The 21,742-nt window shown below is 42.1% G+C and overlaps 1 protein-coding gene across 4 annotated transcripts in view; it reads right to left on the bottom strand.

Annotated features, from left to right (window-relative positions):
- DEPTOR (DEP domain containing MTOR interacting protein) overlaps positions 1-21,742 on the bottom strand; it is a 95,861-nt gene that overhangs the window by 5,475 nt on the left and 68,644 nt on the right. For all 4 annotated transcript variants that reach the window (XM_052703643.1, XM_052703641.1, XM_052703642.1 and 1 more), the window contains 4 exons: positions 17,438-17,623; positions 16,698-16,832; positions 13,571-13,641; positions 12,836-12,940 (listed from right to left, as the gene is read on the bottom strand). In XM_052703643.1, coding sequence (XP_052559603.1) covers positions 12,836-12,940; positions 13,571-13,641; positions 16,698-16,832; positions 17,438-17,623 — 497 coding nt within the window. The remainder of the gene's footprint in view (positions 1-12,835; positions 12,941-13,570; positions 13,642-16,697; positions 16,833-17,437; positions 17,624-21,742) is intronic.

Here is a 21,742-nt window from a genome sequence, read left to right as displayed (position 1 = left end):
GGATGGAAAAGACCTCTAAGTTCATCTAGTCCAAATGTCCACATCCTACCAATACTGCCCACTACACCATGTTCATAAGATCATGAAGAACTTGAAATTTGGTTGAAGACTGTAAAGCTCTTTTGGATAGATCTAAAAAATGGATTTAATTGTACAGATCCAGTGAGTGCATCTGCAAATCACTAATGGCAAAGCAAGTAGCAGCCACACAGACTCCACTGTCAGAGTGTTAGCATACTCAAATCAGTCAGATAAGACTGTGGTTACAGTCACATTAACTGTACATTCTATCAGATTTAACATTCCGCTCGTAATCTGTAAGCATGCTGATTTTTGTGTCAGATAGTTTAGGACATGCTTGCTTGTTATTTCTTCTTATGATCTCAGGTGACATCAGTGTCACACAGGTAGCTTTGAGATGAACCATTCCCAAAACACATGGAAAAACATCTTGGATTTGGGGTTGTTTTTAAAACTTTACTAGCATCAAATACATATGATGAATTCAGGCAAATGTAGGAGTTAGTTTCAAGACTGGAAAATTCTTAAGCAATTTTCCTAAGAACTAAAATAAAAGCTTTTAAATATAACTTATTTCAGAGATGTCTGAAGAAAAGTGTATTTTGACAATTTTACAGAATAAAATTGATAGCAGAATTTACAATGTAACTATTTCAGAATGAAAAAAATCAGTCCAACGGACGTGGGTGTGCTTTTCTTCTTGCTAAAGAAAGTTAAAATCAAATCCTTTAAAGAAATAGCCAGCTTAAATTTCTGTTAGAGAGCTATCCTCAATAACTATAAATAAATGCTTTATTTTTTCTTGTCCTACCAATCCTACAGAGACTGGGATCAGCTGGCCAGTTTGTGTAGTTCAAGCTTATGATTGTTTCATGATGGTATTCTGCAACTTGCTGTGATCTTCCAGAAGAATAATTCTCCATGTGTTACTGGGAAAGCCATGCGTTAACTATGTGCAATGTAGGCGAGCCCAGCTCAGTACTTGTCTCTGTTAAACATCAGTCCATGTCATCAATGGACGTGATGTTCGTTTCCGGCATTTAAATAAACTGTGGCTGAAGGAGCAACGTTTTGCAATGGTCAGGAGCATAGGGGTGTCTTAGGCAGGATGCCCATCAAATCAAGCTCTTGATGCTTCTCAGTTACTTTTAATAACTCGAAGCCCAGTTCTAAGATAGAAGCCCTCCTGGCTGATTCCTGTTGTACACCAAAGGCTATTTATTGCCTGCAAATGTTGCTAAGCTGCTGAACCAGGGAAGGAAAAAGCTAAGTAAAAAAGAAAATATATTCTTTACTTCACTTGTTTAAAAAGTCAACAGATCTTCTTTGGCTTTTGTTGTTTTGCTGACAGATTTCAGCAGAAGCACTTCACTGCTATGAGCATACAACAGCTGGAATTTAGCATTTCAGCTTTCAGCAAGGCAGAAGGGGACAACCAGGTTTCCAACACTTTGAAGGCAGAGCTATGCCTGAAATGTGATTTTCCCTCCCTTGCATTGCCCCAGCTCCACAGGGATGCTGGGAGCTCCCATCTCTTCCTGCTGTTCATGCTCCTGAGCAAGCAGATGGAAAACAAGATGTGTGTTTTAAATCAGATTTAGATATGAAATACAAAGAGTTGCAAAACGAGGGAAAGTGAAGGCTATCTAAAGCTATTGTTTTGTCATGGGGAACAAGATGTGACACTGTTTTCACTAACTGTATTCACCATTGAAAACCAGTTATTTACAAGCAGAAAACATGCAGGCTTGCTATGAGTCGGTGGATTTCTTGAATAACCCCCCGAGGTAATTACTGTATTATCACCTCCCAATACACAGCCAGGGTTTGGTACACAAAACATGTGGTAAAATCACCAGAGAAAGTGATTTCCTTTATTTAAGGATTAGAGAACCAATGAAACCAGCGGTGGATGCACACTAAGGCAGGAGGGTTAACTCCAGGGAAGTCTGAGGCCACAGAGCAATGGTGGCACACGTGGGGATGGGCTTCTCTTACAGCCCTACAGACACAGCCTGCATAGGAGCTGGTACAGGTGCTCATCCTGCATCATTAAGCACAGGAATAGCTGTGTGCAGCAAATAGCCCAGCCTGTGGAGATGCTGAGTTTGCTGCCATGGAAGAGCTAAAGCACACGACTCACCTCCTCAATAACCAAACGCAGATGGCACTGACGTATTGCACACATTAACCTTTCCACTGTGACACAGGAATTAGGAAAAGAGATGGAAATCATAGGTCCTACATTTGCATTTAGATTTTTGTCTTTTTTTTTTTTTTTCCTCTTAGGAATTCATACATTCTTGCTAGAATTAGTGAATCAAAACTGGATGCTAACATTTCAGATATGACTGCATGGCACCGGAAGGTTAAAAAAGAGCGCAATGTCCTCTTCAACATGGCTGAGATTATGGCATGAAACAGAACAAATTGCAGCTGTGTGCTCTGCTCTGCAAAAATCTCTAGCAAATGTGTAATTGGCTGTAGAGTGGGTTGTGTGGGAGTAGGCAAGTGGCCAGGTCTTGCATAAACATGGGATTTTCTCTCCAGAGAGACACATTTCTTCTCCAGTCGTTACACCAGTGTTAAGTTGGCCTTCTGTCCCAGCACTGCAAAAGAAACTGGTTACCAGGAGAGCATGGGATGGCACATGAAAACCAACCACATTACAGCACTGCAAACATAATCATGTAACTCTGGCTCTGCACCTCCATCTGTGGCTGCTGTTTGGTATTGATGGTTTGCTTGAGCAAAGCTTCACTACAGGCTGCCTACAGATGAATTTCTCTAGTGGGATGTTTACAGAAAGCATAACGCTTTTTTGGAAACAGAAAAAAGGACCTGATTTTTTATAGTATTCCCAACTCGTATAAAAAATCAGAAATTAAACAACATTGATATAAAAATTAATTTAAGTGCAGATCATCGGAGTCTAATCAGTGGCCCTAATTGGACAGTAGTGGCAAATGGCCAACCCAGCCTGAGTCCAAGTATGTCCTCCCCATGGGTGAAACAGAGCTGGACTGAGCTGCAGCAGCAAAGCAAACCAGTGACTGCACCCTTAACTTCATGAGCATTTTTACCAGACCAGCCATGAAAATGTTAAATAACTCAAACAGGTGAAGGCAGGCCTGGGTGAAAGACTGCATCATTGGCAAAAGCATAGGATGTCTTAGCTTAGAAATAGTTTCTTTTTATGCTTTACTTGACTCTTTATATCTACATGACCCTGATATCTATACTTATACTAGAGGTATAGCATAGATGAGCTACAGATCTAGAAGAAAAAAATATCTGATGAGTTAAAAACTTTATCAGTTTACTTCCAAAGTAAATGGAAGTAAACTACTTCAAATGTAGTTGGACCAAATGTTAGACTGAGTGTAGCTAGTTTAGGGCCCATATTCATTTAAAATAGACCCAGTCTCAGCCACTCGAAGGAATGGAAGGGCAGGCAGATCTGTTGAGCATTTGTAGCACCCTCCTTTAGTGGGACTGCAATGAACACGAGTGATTGGCGCCATTTGAGGCAAACAGCTGCTCTCTGTTTTCATGGACAACAGTGCAATTGTTTCTCCATGTGTTCGACTAGCTAAACAGAGCCCCGGCTTTAACGCAACATGTTTCCCTAATCATTTGCTTACAGTAATAAAGGAAGCCAGCTTGTGTCATGAAGAGGAACAAAAAAGCACAGTGAGAAGGGTGAGGAAGACGGCTGCACACCCCAAAGCAGCCAGGCACAAACACTGCAATGGCACAGTCGGTGCAGCATCATCTGAGGACCTCTTCAAGGCTCCAATGGGAATGGGTTTTGCCACCAAACCCAATAAACTGCTCTTTACTATGAAAAAAAAAGGAGTTTAAAAAGCCAATGTTTTGCTGTACTGGGCTCTTATTTTATGTCTTTTTATAGACTTTACAAAACCCCTTCTTTCAGAATTTAGCCATTCTGCAGAAACCCAGAAGTGGGGTAAGTTTTTGAGATAAGTCCACTCCTCAGAGAGCCCTGGCTTACCTAGGAGTGACCTGCAAGATCCTAAGGCTCCAGTAAGGGTAAGATCACAGCTGTTCTGGCTGGCACTAAATCTCACCATTAAATGGGCTATAGACCCTGCTGGAATTTGAAAGCTGTATCAAAACACAAGCACAGCACTGTTTCACCATGCAGCCTAAACCAAGGCTGCTTTCTCTCTGTCTGAATGGCTACAGCTGTAAGACTTCAGAAACAATCAAGAAAGCACTTTCATAAATGCATGGTGTTCAGATATCTGGCTTATCCTGCCTTAAGACTCCACTTACTCCAAAAAAGGATTCTTAAACCTACTTTTTATCAGTGTGCCTACATTTAGAAAATACACTGACCTCCAATTATGAAACTACGCACAATTTTTTTTTCTGAATTGTATTTGCTGTTGATGAAAAGAAGCCAATGTGCAGATGCAAGTACAGTAGGTCACTTGTTGTCCAGCAGAGGTTTAGCTCACCAGCCTACGAACAGTCACTGTTAATGTTAACTCCACCAGTGTTGAGGTAGAAGAGAGAACTCTGAGATATTATGAAACTTTCCATATTTTGCATAAGGTTTTGGTTGTTGTAAGGGAAAAGAATCTTATTTTATTACCTAGTGAAAATCCCTTTCTGTGTTAAAAGAGTCTTTAGAAGAAAAAAAACAAAACACAGTTATTGGAAATGTAATACCATTTCATGATGTCTGTAGGCCAAAATTCATATCTGGGGTAATCACAGAATCACAGAATCACCCGGGTTGGAAGGGACCTCAAGGATCATGTAGTTCCAACCCCCCTGCCTAGCAGGGCAAGTCAGTACTAGACCTGTAAGTTAGGAGGGGAAAAGGAAGTTCACTGTTAAAGGTGAAATTTGTGTTGAAAAAAAGCTAAACCAACTCCTTTTACATAGTAATTCCCATTGTCTTTATTCTTGTAGTAGATTAACAGTGTCTCCAAAGTGACTCACATGGGTCCTGTTCTTCAAAAGCAAGACTGAAAATCAAGGGAACTGAGAATCACACCAAAAAATTCTCTCTTCATTTGTGCAGGGAAGTTTGCAGTTTACATCAGGTCAGAGCAACGCTGGAGTACTTTTTCCACCACAGAAAAGGAATAAACCGCACCAAGCAGCTGATGCAGTAAAGAGGCAGAAAACAGACTGCTTAGCAGCTCATCAAGTCCTGCACTGGGATTCCCACTGACAAGGGAAAAGCAGGATTGTTAAGAAAACATTTCATGATTTCAGTCAACCTAAAGACATCATGCTAATGCTAGAGATGACCAAGTCCACAAGTTGTTGTTGGAATATTCTGCAATGAAAGCAAAGATTTGCTATATCTTGTCTCCTTTTGGCAACCAGATGAAGTTCTGGCAGTGACACAATGCAGCTCCCCAAATCACATTTTCCTTCATTAAGAGAAGCCCCTAATTAGCCAAGAGGACTGAATTCACTCCCGGACAAAAGGATATATGTTAGATGCAGCCTGCTGCCCACTGCTCTATTTTAAAAAAGATTTTGATGCTACTGAAATGTTCTGCCCAGCATTTAACTACAATTACTGATATTCACTTCATGCAAGTAAATTCCAAAACCCGTGATGGCTCAGTTAGATCTCCTGAGGCTCGTGTTGTTTCCACGAACACACAATGCAATCTTAAGATGTGCTTCTCAGGAGGAGAACTGCCATCATACTTCCGCAAGGCAATACTCCCAGTATAGTTAAATTACCAGGGCTTTAGGGTAGACCCAACCTATTGGAAAGAGGTCAGTAAAAAAATTGGGAACTACTCATTTAGGCTAACAAAATACAATCCCTGGAGAAGGAAACTTTGGGACAATTACAGATGCATCAGCTCAGCTCACCAGCTTTTAGCTGTAGCACATGATGCACACAGACTAAACTGAGGAAGGCACAGGATAAGAAATTCCAGGCACCAAATCATGCACTGATCAGCAAAGTACGGTGACTGCTACACATGATGTTGTCAAGGACAACATGCCACTAATCCATTTTTCACGTTGATGGCAGAGATGAATATTTTCAAATTCACAAATATTTGATCTCTTCCAACTTCTGTTGAATCATCGTGTTACTAACACAGCTGTCTTATTGAATTTTCTTTTATTTTTTTAGAGTGGATTTTTGCTAAAGACTGAGTGGTGAAAGAAAAGCATCCAAAATGTTGACCATTATGTTCTTACCAGGTGCTTGAATAAAGTTTCTACATTTCCTCAGAAGACAACAGCCCTTTCTGTTATAGTTTTTAACTACATACGATCAAAAATTAAGACAATCACTTAGGGAGATATGTTTGAAACTTACTTACATGTCTATTTTCAAGCACTACAGTAGTGGCATTCATCACACACACATTTAGCTCTGATTCTTCTCTATTTATGGACAAGTTATGAAAGCAGTTTGTCAGCAACTTTTTTTGAGTGTTCACATTACTAAATACACACATTCTGAATGCACTCTAATGTAATTATCAAATTCAGCAGCTAGCTGATAAAACCACTGAAGGAAAATACCAACCTGCCTCAGTGTTTTCATGCTGTAATTGAAAACAGATGGCAGCTTGTGTAATTTATGCTTTTCTACAACCAGTAACATGTTGGGATAAGATAAGAATTCTTAGACTGAATTGCATCTGCTTCAGCAATACCATATGTTAGTGCACAATATAAATATTTATCCGAATCTACTTCATCTTCTCGTTTAAAGCTCAGTCACATGATATAGTAGAAGTACCCTTTGGATACCTTAAATTAGCTGTGAAGCTGTGAAGCATCTTCCTGGTGCTTAAAGGGTTAGAGCCACGGCAACAAACACCAAGGTATTCTTCCTCTCCTAGGTTTCATGGAGAGGTTTAAATTGGAGGGAAGTTCATTGTACCTTCCTTACAGAAGTCTTTAACTTCAAGCTCCAACCAGGCTGCTTTCAGGAGTTACGAAGAATTTTCTGACTTGTGATATCCATTCTCTCTCACTTTTCCCACTATTCTGAAAAACACTGGAGATTGGCCACAGCCAGAGATGGGCTTTTTTTTTCCAGGGGGAAAAAACATTGACAATTTTCAGAATTTTTGGACTGGCAATCTTGTCAAATAGCTGAGCCATCGCCTTTTCAGTTTGAGGTCAGGCTGGCAAGAGCCATGGAGAGGGTTTTGCGTTTCTCTGACAGCCCAGAGTTCATTCAACATGCTGAGAATTTCACAGTTCATATTTCTTGTTGTTGCAGGAATAGAAGACATTGGCAGTTCCTCATGCCACATGCTTTTCACTCATCTCTAAGCTGGCATTTCATAACGTGTAACTTTTAGTTCTTTTTGTTGCAGGCCTGTAATATGAGGGCTGCTCTGAAAGTAATGCCTATTTCATTGTATTGGTCCACGACATCAGAGGCAGATGTTGACAGTATGGCAATAGAGGCTGAACCTTCACCCCAGTGTTCCATTACATTTTGTTGTGTCACATGGCAGCACAAGGGCAAGTTGAAAAAATGGCATCTGACATGGAAGAGCATATGATGCAAAGGGATTTCACTGAATCCCTCCATGTGGAAAAAAAAGAGCACCCACTGACATTGATCAATGTTTGCTGGACATCTGTGGAGACCAAACAGTGGACGTGAGCACAGTGGTGCAGTGGTGCAGGTGGGGGTGCGTTTCAGCACTGGTGGCAGCTACAGTGAGTTACCTCCGCTGGTGCAGACTTCTACGAGTGCAGCATGCAGACTGCATCGTTGGTGAAAATGCACAACTAACGGTGGTGACTATATTGAAAAATAGAGTTTTGTAGCTGAGAATTTACTCCACCAAACAGTGTTCTTTTTGCATCTGTTGTCATTTCCATGGAAATAAACGGAAGGCATTACTTTCGGAGCAACCTGTGAAATTTTTTGACCACAGCAGTATCTGGATTCTAAAAGCTAATCAGACAGTGCCTATCTGAGTAATGGACTTGATGGCCCCAGCAAACCCTGACAGCAATTACATTCCACAAAACAGTGGTTACTCAATAGAAGTTGAGATTTGGCTCTTAGCCTGCCTGTGAATTCATTTGAGAACTCGGCCTTGAAATAATCATTTGAGAATGTAAAAGACGATGGCCCAGACTGAAATTTATGAGAATGACCTCCTCACTCTGCCAGCTCTTAAAGATCAGCAGCAAGCAGACTGAAACAATCCTGGCCGTGTTCTGAAACCCCCCAAGCAGAAGCACTATTGATGACCAACTAATACATACACCCCAAAACCTCCTTCTATTAACTGAAAGGAAGAACTAGAGTAGGGTAAAAAGGATTGAGTGGCCATTGGAAATGTACAAAGACCATACATGTAACACCTATAAACATTATTTGTTTATAATCGATCTAAGCAGTTAGATATTCTTCAGCATTCTGCAAAGGTTAGAATGGGTCAGTGATTTCTCCAGCCAAAAGGACAAACAGACCATCAGCAAAGTTAACAGTAAACCTGTCTTCTTTCTAGGTCTCCCACCACACTTGGGCTGCTGCACAGCTCACACTCTGCAGCAGTGATGGCACACCAAATAACAACATGTAACGTACAACTTCAGCCATCGGTTTGAAGTCAAGCCTTTTCAAAAATAGCTTTTCAAAAATACTTGAACCTTAAAACCATAGATTAGCTTAAAGAATAAAAGTGAGAAAAGGGGGACAAGAGTTCTCACAACAACTGGCAATATTTAGCAGAGACCTGAATTTTGCAGCCAGCCAATCAGCAACATTAAAGCAACCTCGGAACCCCTGCTGTTCCTGTCTTCCCTTCTCAGTCTGCTGACGACAGCAGACAGTAAGACAGAGCTACAAATAACTTGGACGTGTGCATTGCAACACTGATTCTTTTCATAGCCCCGCATCGCCTCCAGCTTCTGCTCACTAATGCGCTTACAGCCGTTACGCTCCTCCAACGCTGCCACAGGCAACTGCACTTCAACAGATCAGGTCTAAAAATACTTTCATAAAGATAATTGACAACACATTTATTAAATTATTTGCACTGCTTCAAACTTGTAACCACAAGCAGTCCCACTTTATGGGCCCAGAAGAAGCCTGTAAAGGCTTAACATCAAGAAGCTAATATCTGCTCACACCTCTTCAGTAGGCTGTGCTTGTACTTTTCTGAGTTAAACTGCCCTAACAGTGACCCTGAAGAGGCTGTTGCTGTAACGTGGTGCTGACTGCTTCCACACCAGCACATGTATGCATAATGGCTCCCTTCCAACTCAGGATATTCTGTGATTCTATTTTCAGGTGGTCCTGTATGGAGCCAGGAATTGGACTTGATGACCCTTATGGGTGCCTTCCAACTTGGAATATTCTGTGATTTGATGATTCAGTGGTTATGGAGACCCAGGCATCCCAGCCACCCTGCCCAATGGGGAACACAAGATCATTGCATGTGGCCAAGTGTTTCAACCCAATCTCATTGAAATTTCTGCTGATACTTTCCATTCACAGAGCTCTGGAACAGGCCGGGATCCCAGCCAAGCCCAGACTGAAAGCAGGACACCACAGAGTCCTTCAGGTAGATTAATCCTGGAACAGTTACTGCTTTATATAACCTACAGTGAATTTTAAAGTGCACAAAGTGAGATGCTACAATGAGATGGCAGGCAGCAGTCCTCTTGGAACAATTTGTCCAGCATAATGCAAAGACAGGCATATAATGCTATCCAAGAGAGATAAGTAAAAAATCACAAGCTTTACAAACAAAGATGCTTCCAGAAATGATTATACTGGATTCATCTCCTTAGGAGGAAAAACCCTGCTGCTACTGCCAAAAACTTTTCTACAAACTGCAACGCCAAGACTTGGCTCTTCTTCAAATTCTTGCCCTTTCATCAAAGCCAACTTTCCGTGTTAGAGCTTCTTTGGTGCCATGCAGGATTGGCAGACAAAAGCCTCCTACTCTGGGCCACCAGGAGTTACTATGCCCAATAGCCTGTCTTCATAGTGCCCCAGCTGCAGCTCCCACCCAAAGGAAGTTTTATGTTCAAGGAATTGTCATGGTGATATGACTCCTTTAAATCTGCCATATTGAAGAGTGCTATAAACAGATGGATTAAGAGACATATATTTAAAAAAAGCAGATACTGAAATATAATTTACATATCTACTGCAACACTTAAACACTTTAAAAAAAAAACAACACCTTATTTTCAAAGGAAACTGGCATATCCTTGTCTGGGGCTAAAGGCATTTTAAAAAATGCAACATTTGGTGCCTTCTAATACATAGCCAGAATGTTCCACTCACAATTCTGTTCTCACAAAGTGTTTTATACAAAGATAGCACCTTTGCAAATAATCAAATCTATCCTTCATGCAAAATCGGGGTGATATACTCCAGTTTTACTGTCTAAAATACCATTTACTCCCACCAGGACAGGCAGTCTTCTACATTCTTATGTTGTGAGTGGATCAGGTAAACAGCTAAAATCCCATCAGGGACTGCACAAAGAGTGGGCTGGAGCAGGTTCAAAGAAGAGCAACAATGCTTGTGAAGGACTTGGAGAATACGCCCTATGAGGAGAGACTGAAGGAACTGAGGCTGTTCAGCCTGGGGAAAAGGAGGCTGAGGGGAGACCTTATTGCTCTCTTCCAATATCTGAAAGGTTCTTACAGTGAGAGCGGAGTTGGTCTCTTCTCACTGGTGACAGGTGACAGGACGAGGGGAAATGGCCTCAAGTTGTGCCAGGGTAAGTTTAGGTTGTCAAGCACTGGAATAGGCTCTCCAGGAAGGTGGTTGAGTCAGCATCCCTGGATGTGTTTAAAAACCATTTGGATGTGATGCTCAGGGACATGATTTAGTGGAGGGCTGTTAGTTAGGTTAGCATGGTTAGGTTGTGGTTGGACTCGATGATCTTTAAGGTCTTTTCCAAACTGAGTGATTCTGTGATTCTATGGTTTGTCAAATAAAACCAATACCAGAGGTGCAATATATAAACAAAATCTGGCTTAACTCAAATGTCCAACTACTACATAGTTACAGGGCTGTCAGCACAAAATCAAAAGCAAAAACAAACCCAAAGCCCACTGCACAGAATCATAGAATCATCCTGGTTAGAAAGATCTCCAAGATGATCCAGTCCAATCATTCACCTATCACTAATATTTTCCTGCTAAACCACATCCCTTAGTGCAACATCTAAATGTTTCTTGAACGCTTCCAAAGTGCAGTAAATATATTCAGTGCTCAATGTAGCTCTAAGCTGCAAAGTTCAGAAGCAAAATCTCTATACCTAAGGCACCACAGTGTTATTTTTATGAGTCAAGTTTCACAACAGACCTAATCTAGTGCTGGCTTCTAAATTCTGAGCCTAGAAGATGATGCAAATTACTAATATTCCCAATTTAAGAAACGAGAACACACATGAATACATTTACCATTTTTAAATTTAAGCCCTGTATATTTTAGACAAGATTACTTTTCAAAACCAGTATCCTTCATATGAAAATTGTAAATGCATGTTTAATTTATGTATTTTATAAAACATATTGAAAAATCCAGTTCCCTTACAAATCAAGCTGTTTGCCAGCAGAATGTGTCAGGTGCTGCCTGTACCAACAGGCTCTGCAGCCTCCAAAGGTTTTCGCTGCCCTTATTCAAGAGAAGTGAAAGCTTCAAAGACAAAACATTCTTGCAAGTTTCATAAAAAATCAGCACCCAAAGGGGAGAAACCCCTATTGTACATTGCTTGCAGAGATGCTATGGTGCGTCCTGCATTGTGCAATGGGCAGATCAGGAAGCAATGTCAAATGGGTGGGAATACATGAGTGAGTGAGATGGATTAGAAGGCAGGATAAAATTAAGAGGAGTCTGAGCTACTCATGGAGTACATGTGAAACCTTAGTTTTTAGTTTTATGATACAAGAAAACATCAAAAACATCATGTAAGCTGCTCACTGCAGCCTGGACACTGGAGTAGGTATTGCAATTATTTTCATAGAATCAGAGAATCCATAGATTTGAAAGGGATACTTACAAGTCAGCTAGTCCAACTCTCCTGCAATGAACAGGGACATCCACAGCTAGATCAGGTTGCTCAGAGCCTGGTCCACCCTGACCTTGAATGCCTCCAGGGACAGGGCTTCCATTTCATCTCTGGGCAACCTGTTCCAGTGCTTCACCACCCTCACTGTAAAAGACATTTCCCTTATATCCAACCTTAAATCTCATCTCTTTTAGACTGAAACCAATTCCCTTTGTTTTCTCACCACAGACCCCAATAAAAGGTCTGTCCCCTTCTTTCTTGTATTTCTGGCTCCATCTTTGTATACAGGAAAATAAGTAAAAGGCAGGGAGACTAGAATCTGTCCAGAGGTGGAAAGAGGTGAAAATAAAAAAGCAAAGAAGAAACGAAAAAAAGAAAAGAAGATCAAGAAAGCTACTTGGAAAGAAGAGTTGAGTTTCACAGGAGAAGTGACTTGAAGATTTTCCACTTCTGGAGTTTTTCAGTGCCAGGTTGGATGGGACATTTGGAAAATCCTGTTCTACTGGAAGTTATCCCTGCCCACTGCAGTGGGGTTGGAACTAGCTGATCTTAGAGACCCATCCAAACCAAACCATTCTGTGATTCTATGAAGAACCTCAAGGACAGAAAAAATGAAGTATGAAGAGGGCAAAAGGCAACTGAATTAAATGATTATCAACACTTAAATCTGAAAGGCACTCAGCCCAGGAAACAAGAATACCTCCTACTGTCCAAATACAAGCAGCCCAAGACCTTAACCTAGAAGCCCAAACACCACAGTAAAGCATCCCTCTTTGAGCACGCACCTTCATGCCGGCTGCAGCTGCCGGCCCGCTGGGGTCCACAGCCTGGATGTGGCACGGCTTGCTGCCCCGCACCACAAAGCCCCAGCCAACTGCATCGCCAACGATCTTGAAAGAGAAAAGAAGGAGGTGAGCACAGCTAGCACTCTGATACATCTAAATTCAGGACAACTCCTTTTTATTGGACACTGTATGATAATATTTTATCAAAAACTGTGTACAGTCTCTTATACAAGATATGGGAAAGGCACTATGCCTTTTGCTTTCAACAAACTTTTCCTTTGTTGAACCAGGAGGCCGCAAAATGCAGTGCTTTCCAATGACTGACCAGGTACAAAACTGTCTTTTTGCAAAGACTTTCTCTAATACTGAATCAAAATTCCTTTCCCATCACAGTCTGAAAAAAAAAACTTCAGTTTGGGTAGTTAATCTTGGGTAGTTAACCTACAGTGGATGTAGTACCAGGATCACAAAGTTTAGACGAGTTTGCGTAACACAAATATTAGTGTCTTTATGTAATTTCACAACCCATTTAAGTCAGCAGTACTACAATGACATAAAGACAGGATAAACAAGTACAGAATCAGTCCTGAAATGTGTGGCAGTACTGATAACACATTTCAGGACTTAAAAGTACAAACCTTAGCAAGTGCAAATAACCACTAATTATCCCTTCAGAAAATGTCTGTTTGGATTACCTTAGGCATACAATGCACAGAAAAAAGACCAGAGACATACTGTAAAAGTTTTCCTGACGTATGGAGCTCCAGGCATCAAAAGCTCATCAGCAGTCACCGGTCTCTTTAATACTGTAGGAATACATAAATAAATATTCAATATAAACATTCATCTGGAGCTGTTGGAGCATAATGCCCTTCTGTCCCACATCCAATACACACTTCAGTTCTTGAAGTCTTACTTGAAATAAGCAGAAGAGCCAAGGAAAAGTCTGCAGAATAACTTTGAGCACTAATGAGATCTTTGGAAAACAGGGGGTCCAGGCAACAAACTTTGTTGTCTGCAATCAGCATCCACTGAACACGACCACAAGCATTACAAGTGGCTGCTCCTGTGCCCACTGTTGAAACAAGTGGCCAACCTGCACGGCATGAAGAAGCTTTTCTGATAGGCTCTCTTGCACATTTCATCTGAGTCAGTTTGGAATCCCAGAATTCAGTAACAAAAAAATTCAGACAGGTCATACTGCATGCAAGAAAGCTTGGCAATCTGCCTTTCTCTTCCCAAAACAAGAAGTCCTTGTCACTTCCAAATCTCTACTTTTTCCACCAACCTTTTTTCTGGTTTGTTTTGTTTAGGAATGAGAGGGGATTTTCCCTGGCAGAAGACAGGGAATGTTGGCTTTGTTGTGCAGCACTGCTGCTGGTTGGTTCAGGAATTAACCCAACAAAGAGATTTCTGCAATTGTAAGCACAGACATCCAGTGCCCTCCTATCCAGACAGAGCCCATTCAGTCTATAGCTGGCTGTGATTTACCAGTACCTTCTGAAAGTGATTCTGCACTACTTCACTGTGCAATAGTGTAATTTTCCCCTAAATAAACTAACTGTAAAGTTATGTCAAACCAAGTCAATACAATTCTGCATATCATTCTTATCTGTCTGTACATGCTTTACAAGATGGAAGGCAATGGAAATACATAAATAGTTCACTGCATTTGCCTATCTCACCTTCCAAATTAGGATTGAATTCCTATAGTAATTCATTATTTTGATGATGCCTGCCTTTTAAGCCACAGGTCAAAGTTAAAATTTCTCCCAGATTGCATTCTGAGATATTCGTGAGTTTCCTAATGATGCTCATGGAAGTAGGAAGAGTTACTGTGTACAAACCAATATGTCATTTTTTTTTCTTCCCTGTGGATTTTGGCAACTGGTCATTTAGCCAGTTACTTACAAAGCACATCCATTCATCTTAAAAAGCCTGGACGACCGTCACAGAATCACAGAATCACAGAATCACCTGGGTTGGAAGGGACCTCAAGGATCATGTAGTTCCAACCCCCCTGCCTAGCAGGGCCACCCAGATCAGCATCAGATAAACCATCCACTCAGGACATGCTGCGTGTTTTCCTTCATTATACCCTCAGAAGTCTTGTTTGGTAATTGTTTTCCTATATGACTGGTCAAGTCATGACCTGTTTTTATAAAAGGATCTCCCTGCAATGAACTCATCTGACAAGATGCCTCGCCTTCTATTTATTATATAAACATGCAGTTCAGCAACAAGCTCTGATCCTGGGTAGCAGGAAACCGTTGGTGAAAAAGTCATTTTATACTCCAGCAGAGGATTAAGAATTCCTCCGTAACATTTACATCTGCAAGCCTTACGCTAACCTATGTGAGGTGATGTGTGGATCTGTACTTGTGCTACAAGAGGAATTACCCTAAGGCAGATTGTGTTTAAAAAAAGAAAACAATAATGTATGAAAGGGCAACATCAGCTTCTTTTTCTTCCAGTGTTGTAGAATCAGTTGCATTAAAATAAACTTGTTCTCACTACGCATGGGTTGACACTTCACATATAATTAAGCCATAAGTGAATGGAATAGCTGACATGCTTCAGATATCACAAACGTTTGTGGAGAGCGCATGAATGCTGCTTTATCTGTCCCAGAAATGTTTCCAGGATGTAATTAATGGTGTACTGGGGCCAAAGGGTTCAGACTACCAACACTGTCACAGCCTTTCTGGTAACATACCTGAGAGGTATTTTGCCAAGACATAATGCTGTGGCACTTTGAATAGAGGGACAAACATGTGGGAAGATGGCACTGAATGCCCAGCAGCAGTTTACTGTTAGCAGAGACTTTAAATGGCAGCACTCCTTTGAAAGCAACACAGATATGCATTCACTGAAGCCTTTCCCTGTGCACAACGCTCCCCACACTGCTTGAGCAGCGATGCAGCAACCAGCCCTTCACTGCATGCTTCTGCCCATGCAACACCCCTGCCTTCCAACTTCCTGTAGGACAGACCAACCTCCAAATGCCTCACACAATGACAGAAATGTCCCCACATCCAAACACACAGTAAGCCCCAAAATGACCTCCTGCCCATCAGTTGTGTGCTTGCCTCCACTCAGAGCAGAACGGGGACATTCATACTGAATCCAAAATAACAGGGAGCACAAAGGGCAGCATGGGCTTTGAACCTCAGAGCTCCTTCTGAGGGAAACAGGGGGGTTGAAACAATATCTATTGCAGTCTGTTTTCCCCTTCACAGATGTACAATGAGAAACAATTTTAACCAAGCTGTGGAAGAATGGGTGCATTTAACCTTCCTTTGTGGGGTAGGAAATCCTTTCAAAAAGAAAGCAAGCCTTACCACTATTTCTACCTTCCCAAACAGACCTGTGTAAGACCTAAACAAAGGAAAGCATTGCAATGGCATCAGACAGGCACTAACAACGCTTCCTCCAGCTCTAGATGCTGTTGTCTTCTGAGCTGTGTTATTTCATAACAACTCCTGTGGCCACTGGACAGTTAAACACTCCCATGACTTACGCCAAAGGAATGTCTCAAGGAGGAGGTTTGGGTTGGCCCAGGGCTTGGCAGTGCAGAGGCGAAGCTGGCTGTCTGGCTGCATGTCCTTCTAGGAGATAAACTGTAGCTCCAGCCACAATTAAGGGCTTGGTGCTGAGATTACAGGAGGCAGACGTCTGGCTTGCATTCAGCAAGGCTGGGTGATGCTAATAGTCCCCCCTCACATTCATGATGTAGTGAATTTTTAATTTACCCTTGAAAAGATAAAGTTAGACTAGATGCTGAGCATTCCTCACATCCCCTTCTCCCAAACAGATGCCTGTACCCATCTCCTGTGCGTCAAAAGCTGATGTTGGTGCTCACCGGATTTGGGGTTGCAGAGCACCGGGGGGCTGCTGCTGAGCGTGGGGCTGCTGCTGAAGTACCCACTGCTGCCACAGCTGCTCATGCTGCTCCTCCGCACTGCCGACACGATCTTTATCTCCTTGGTGGGGCTCACTGCAAAAACGGAGGGGGAAAGGGAACCAGTGTCAATTACTGAACACAGTTCTTTGGATTCTTTAAACCACCAGCAGTAAGCCGTGCTTTCACCTTCTTAAGGGGTAAACATGTTACACATAAAAGGGTCACTGCATGAATATTGTAATACCTCAGCTAATACAATGGCCAAACTGCTCCCACTGCAGGATCTTCTAGGAGGCATTTCAATATAGGGAAAAAGTTATTCCATTTCCCACTTATTCTTTCAGTTCCTGCTTGATATTTCTGTGCAGCAAACACAAACACTGCTGGCCTCCTTCCTCTTATCTTTCTCAAAATCAGCATTGAATATACAGGGCAAATTACTTTGGGCTTGCGGTGATTTTAACGCATTCTGTTTGCTCACAGACACTGATTTTTGATCAACAACTGAGGTGCTACTGATACCAGAGCAAAAGCTACGCCAAGAGCTAAAGATTGGGTAAATTGAGACAATCCCTGCAATCAGGGATACATGACTGTTTTTAGGTTAACAGTGAAACCCCTCACACAGAAAGGGTGCTGGAGGACGTTTAACACCCCATGCAGTCACTCTACAGAGAGCAGTGCAGCTGATGAGTCACCTGACAGAAAACTGGTGTGTTTTCTGTTGTCATGGTTCTGCTTGCGCAGGCAAAAGGGGCTGTCGTGGCTTTCTGGCACCAGGCGAGACTTCTCGGTGAGCAGCTCCATCAGCCGCCGCCGCCGGCGGAAATTCATCCTGCACTGGTAGAGCAAATTGCTGTCCATAAAATGGTGCTTGTTGGACACTGGGAAAAGAAAAGGATAGAGGTGTTTGGTGGGACTGAAATCCGAGCACAGCCGTCTGCAGTGAGCCTTGGACACTCGTATCCAAACATCCTGTCCCTCTCCTATCCCTGCTGTAGGCTCAGAAGAGGAGCACGTCAACCCTGTATGCCATGAAGTGCTGCTGGTCCCTAGAGCAGACTTAGCTCCCTCACTTAGATCTATGCCAGTGCCTCAGTCTTGGAAAGACACTGCCTGTGTCTTTCAGAGCCACGGGCAGTATTAAAACGAGACCTGTGCATTTCCTCTGTCTCAGCCACCATGGACACGGTGTCCCAGACGCTTCCTGCATTTCGCTTCCTCTCCTTTGCCCGGATACGCGAGGTTTGGGAACAGGCACTTGGCCAAAAATCATTTCTAACATAATGAACAGAAGTCTTAATGACAACCTGTTTTGACACCAAGAGCAAATCCCAGGCTGCTGGCGAGCACAGCGTGCCTGCAGCCTGCAGCAGCAGCACAACGTCTGCGCAGTTGCTGGTGCTGAAGCTGCCTCTTAATAGCGGTGTGAAATGCAGCAGCTGGATGGAGCTGGTCCAGGTCCCAACATGCACTGCCTGCTTCAGTGCTGAATTGTGGAAAAGCTCCCCTGAGCACTCCCTGCATTACTGCTGCAGGATCCCACACCGCTGCTGTAGAGGTTTTGCCTGCATTTTCTCCACCTTCATTCAGCTCCTCGTTCCACAGAAATGACTTCCCACAGTCGACCTTTTCCATGAAGGATCTAGATCATGGGTGTCAACCTTCTAGCTTGCCTGGGCCACACTGAGTGAAGAGGAATAGTTTTGGGCCACGTATACAATATATAATATAGTCAATGTATATCATTTAAAAAACATATATTTTTAGATATTTTTATTTAAACATAAAAAAAAAAAAAAAAAAAAAAAAAAGAAGGCAACAAAAACATAATGCTAGAGGCATTTTGACTCTGTTTCTGTGAAACCAATGCATTAGTATCTGGATTGATAGTAGTAGTCACAATTCTGAGTGAGTTCTGAAGGTGTTCATCAGAGATTTTGACCTAATTTTACTCTTCCTATTCTTCATCCTTGAAAACAGTTTCTCACAAATGTATATACAGCCAAAAGAGGTGTTGTGAATAACGAGCGATTGTGAAGTGAGGGCTTATAAAAGTCTGGTGAAGAGACATCATCATTTTTTTCTCTAACTTGAATGTCTGATTGCAATTCATAGAATCATAGAATCGCAAGGTTGGAAACAACTTGCAAGATCATCTAGTCTAACCACCGATTCTGTGTGTACCATTTGAAAATTCACAGGTAATGTATTTTTGTTGACTGAAAATGCATTGAATGCATCCCTGGAGGCATTCAAGGCCAGGCTGGATGTGGCTCTGAGCAGCCTAGTGATTGGTGACCCTGCACAAAGCGTGGGGGTTGAAACTCGATGATCACTGTGGTCCTCTTCAACCCAGGCCATTCTATGATGATTCTATGAAATGGAGATGCAAATATACAAAAAAAATAATGTTTTTGTATATTTTGAAATATTGAAACCTATCCTGAAATTCCTTTACCAGATTGGAAAGCACAGCTGCCTATTTTTTGCAGCACCACGTGTTTAGCCAGCGTATAAAAATGCATAAAATTATTTGCCATACAGTGAGCTTGTCATGATTTCAGTTTCATTTTGAACACCGTTATGGTTTGAAAGTTGGCACAGATAAATTTATTTTCACTTTGAAAACACATGTTTAAATCATTTAAACAGGCAGTCAAATCCACCAAAAATGCTAAATCTGTGAGCTAGCTTTCATCTTCAAGTTCTGGTGTAAATTTTCCTTTTGATTCCATAAATGACTTGATTTCATGTAGCAAATCATAAAATCTTTTTGGCATTTTACCCCAACTTAGCCAACTTACTTCAGAAAAGTCAATTAAGTCCCTAAAATCAGCATCCATACTCGTAAGGAACTCCTAGAACTAGCAGACACACTAATCAAATACATAATAATGTTAAAAGCTGGTGATCTTGTGGGGCTGCATTACTAGCTCTCCAGGCCCACATGTAGCCCATAGGCTGTGAGTTGGACACACCTTATCTAGATTCTGGATTTACCCAGTTTATAAACTGCATCTGATCACTGAGCTGATCACAGAATCACAGAATCATAGAAACACATACTCAGGTTTCAGGTATTTATTTACATGGAATGCATAAACAACAACATAGGTACACGCTCGGAGGTCAGCCATGCCTGACACTTGCAGAAGAAGACTCAGCCATTTGGCCTCAGCCTCTGCCAGACACTATGTTGTCAATTTGCTCTCAGATCTGCCTAGAACCTGGGCTCCAAAGGCAGCAAAACCCAGGATGCTGCACCAGAGGTCCAGCCCACAGCTCTCAGCTGTTTCCTGAGCTCATCCTTTCTTTTATACTCCTCAGCATGTTCCTTCTTCCATTCATCCCTTCTCAATGCCTTAAGATTTTGTTCCTGGAGCTTCACATACGTTAGAGCCTTGGAAAAAGGGCTGTATTTAGACATGCACCGCCAGTACATCATCTGACACTTGTGAGCTGCAGGAACAGCCTCAAAGAGCAAACAGCCCAGACGTCTACAGCAGCTTCTGGTCTCAGAGACCACGTTCATGCCAGGGAAGCAAAGTAAGCTATCGTGACTCAGACAGGAAAGAGCCCAAACCTTGCTGTGGCGCCCAGGGCTCAGCCCTCCATATGGACACAGAAGCTGCCATATGGGGTCAGACTGTATGTCCATCTTGCAGAGAAGCCTAGAGGAGCTTGTCTCTTGCTTCCTGCGCCAATGCCAGAGACAGGACACTGCACAGATGGACACTGTGCCTTTGGGACACAAAGAATTATCAGGACACGGGAGCTTTCCAAATGGCATGTGCTCGTGTCCAAGCTGCCATAGTGACCTTCTGCCCAAGTCCCACAGTGTGCCATAGGCTGCCTGGCAGTTTGCACATAGCTCTTTGCAATGTTGCTTTTGCTCCTCTTGTGAAGCTCTACCTTTGTTTCAGGAGTGAAGACAAAAGGATGTGCCAGGCAGCCAAACTGTGATGTTTTAAGTACTATGTACACAACAGAATGGAGTACCTACCCTGGCTCATTCCTTCTGAGAGCATCAGAACAGCCAGTGCCACATGGCTTTACTGGGCTTCATTTCAAGGCTGAAACTGCTGTTTCCTCAAATCAGCCATTTGTATCCTCTGGGGGCCACACAGCTTCACTAAGTCAATTTACCCCTAGAAGCAATTGATTTCTGCATTCTGACACCTTAATTAATTATTGCAGGCACACACTGCTGCTGTGCTCCTTGCTTTGGACACACATAGCACACAATACTATAAAACAGCACTTATGGACAATCACTGTTTTTGAAGAATGGAAATAGGGGAGGAGAGATTTGGAGACTTGCCTACATCCACAAAAGGATTTGCTGGCAGAAGCAGAGTTAATAAGAAGGTCCTCCCAGCCAACACTCTCACTTTCAGACCACTGACACAACAAGTAAAACTATTCTAGTAATATAAGGCCGCAGCATTAGAATAACTCAAAGCAAATGTTCAAAAAACACATTTTTTTAATTTTCTCATATTGACATCTCAAAGAGTTGCCCGAAACTTTAAAAAACAAGTGTCACACAGTCAGCCTGAGACTGGGTTCATAATAGTTAATGAAAGGGGGCCCTACAAATACTCACCTGGAAGCACAATTACTGCTACCAGCTGCCTGCCATCTGACAACTATCAGCATGGTTTCTGGATCATTTTAAATATTACGACACCACTGCTCCTAAGTAAAACAGTTCAATTCTGTTTGTGCCATTCACTGAAGTGCTCGACAGTCTTCAGAAATTATGATAACTGGAGGCCAACACACACTTGTGTTGCAGACATAATAAAGCACTCAAATTGGAGAATATTTATTGACCATGAAATTACATAACAGAGTCTATTTTATGCTGTGACACTGAAGCATATCTTGGAATAACAATACCTGTTTTGACTCAAATACTGTAACATCACATACTTAGAATAGTGAAGCTTAGGTCTTAGACTGGCATAATTCATTCCTCCTGTAACTACTTTGCTCCA

This window comes from Tympanuchus pallidicinctus, unplaced genomic scaffold, assembly GCF_026119805.1.
Source record: "Tympanuchus pallidicinctus isolate F22 unplaced genomic scaffold, pur_lepc_1.0 scaffold5, whole genome shotgun sequence".
NCBI lineage: Eukaryota > Metazoa > Chordata > Aves > Galliformes > Phasianidae > Tympanuchus > Tympanuchus pallidicinctus.
Note: the sequence above shows the minus strand (reverse complement) of the source record. Positions and strands in the feature narration are given on the sequence as shown.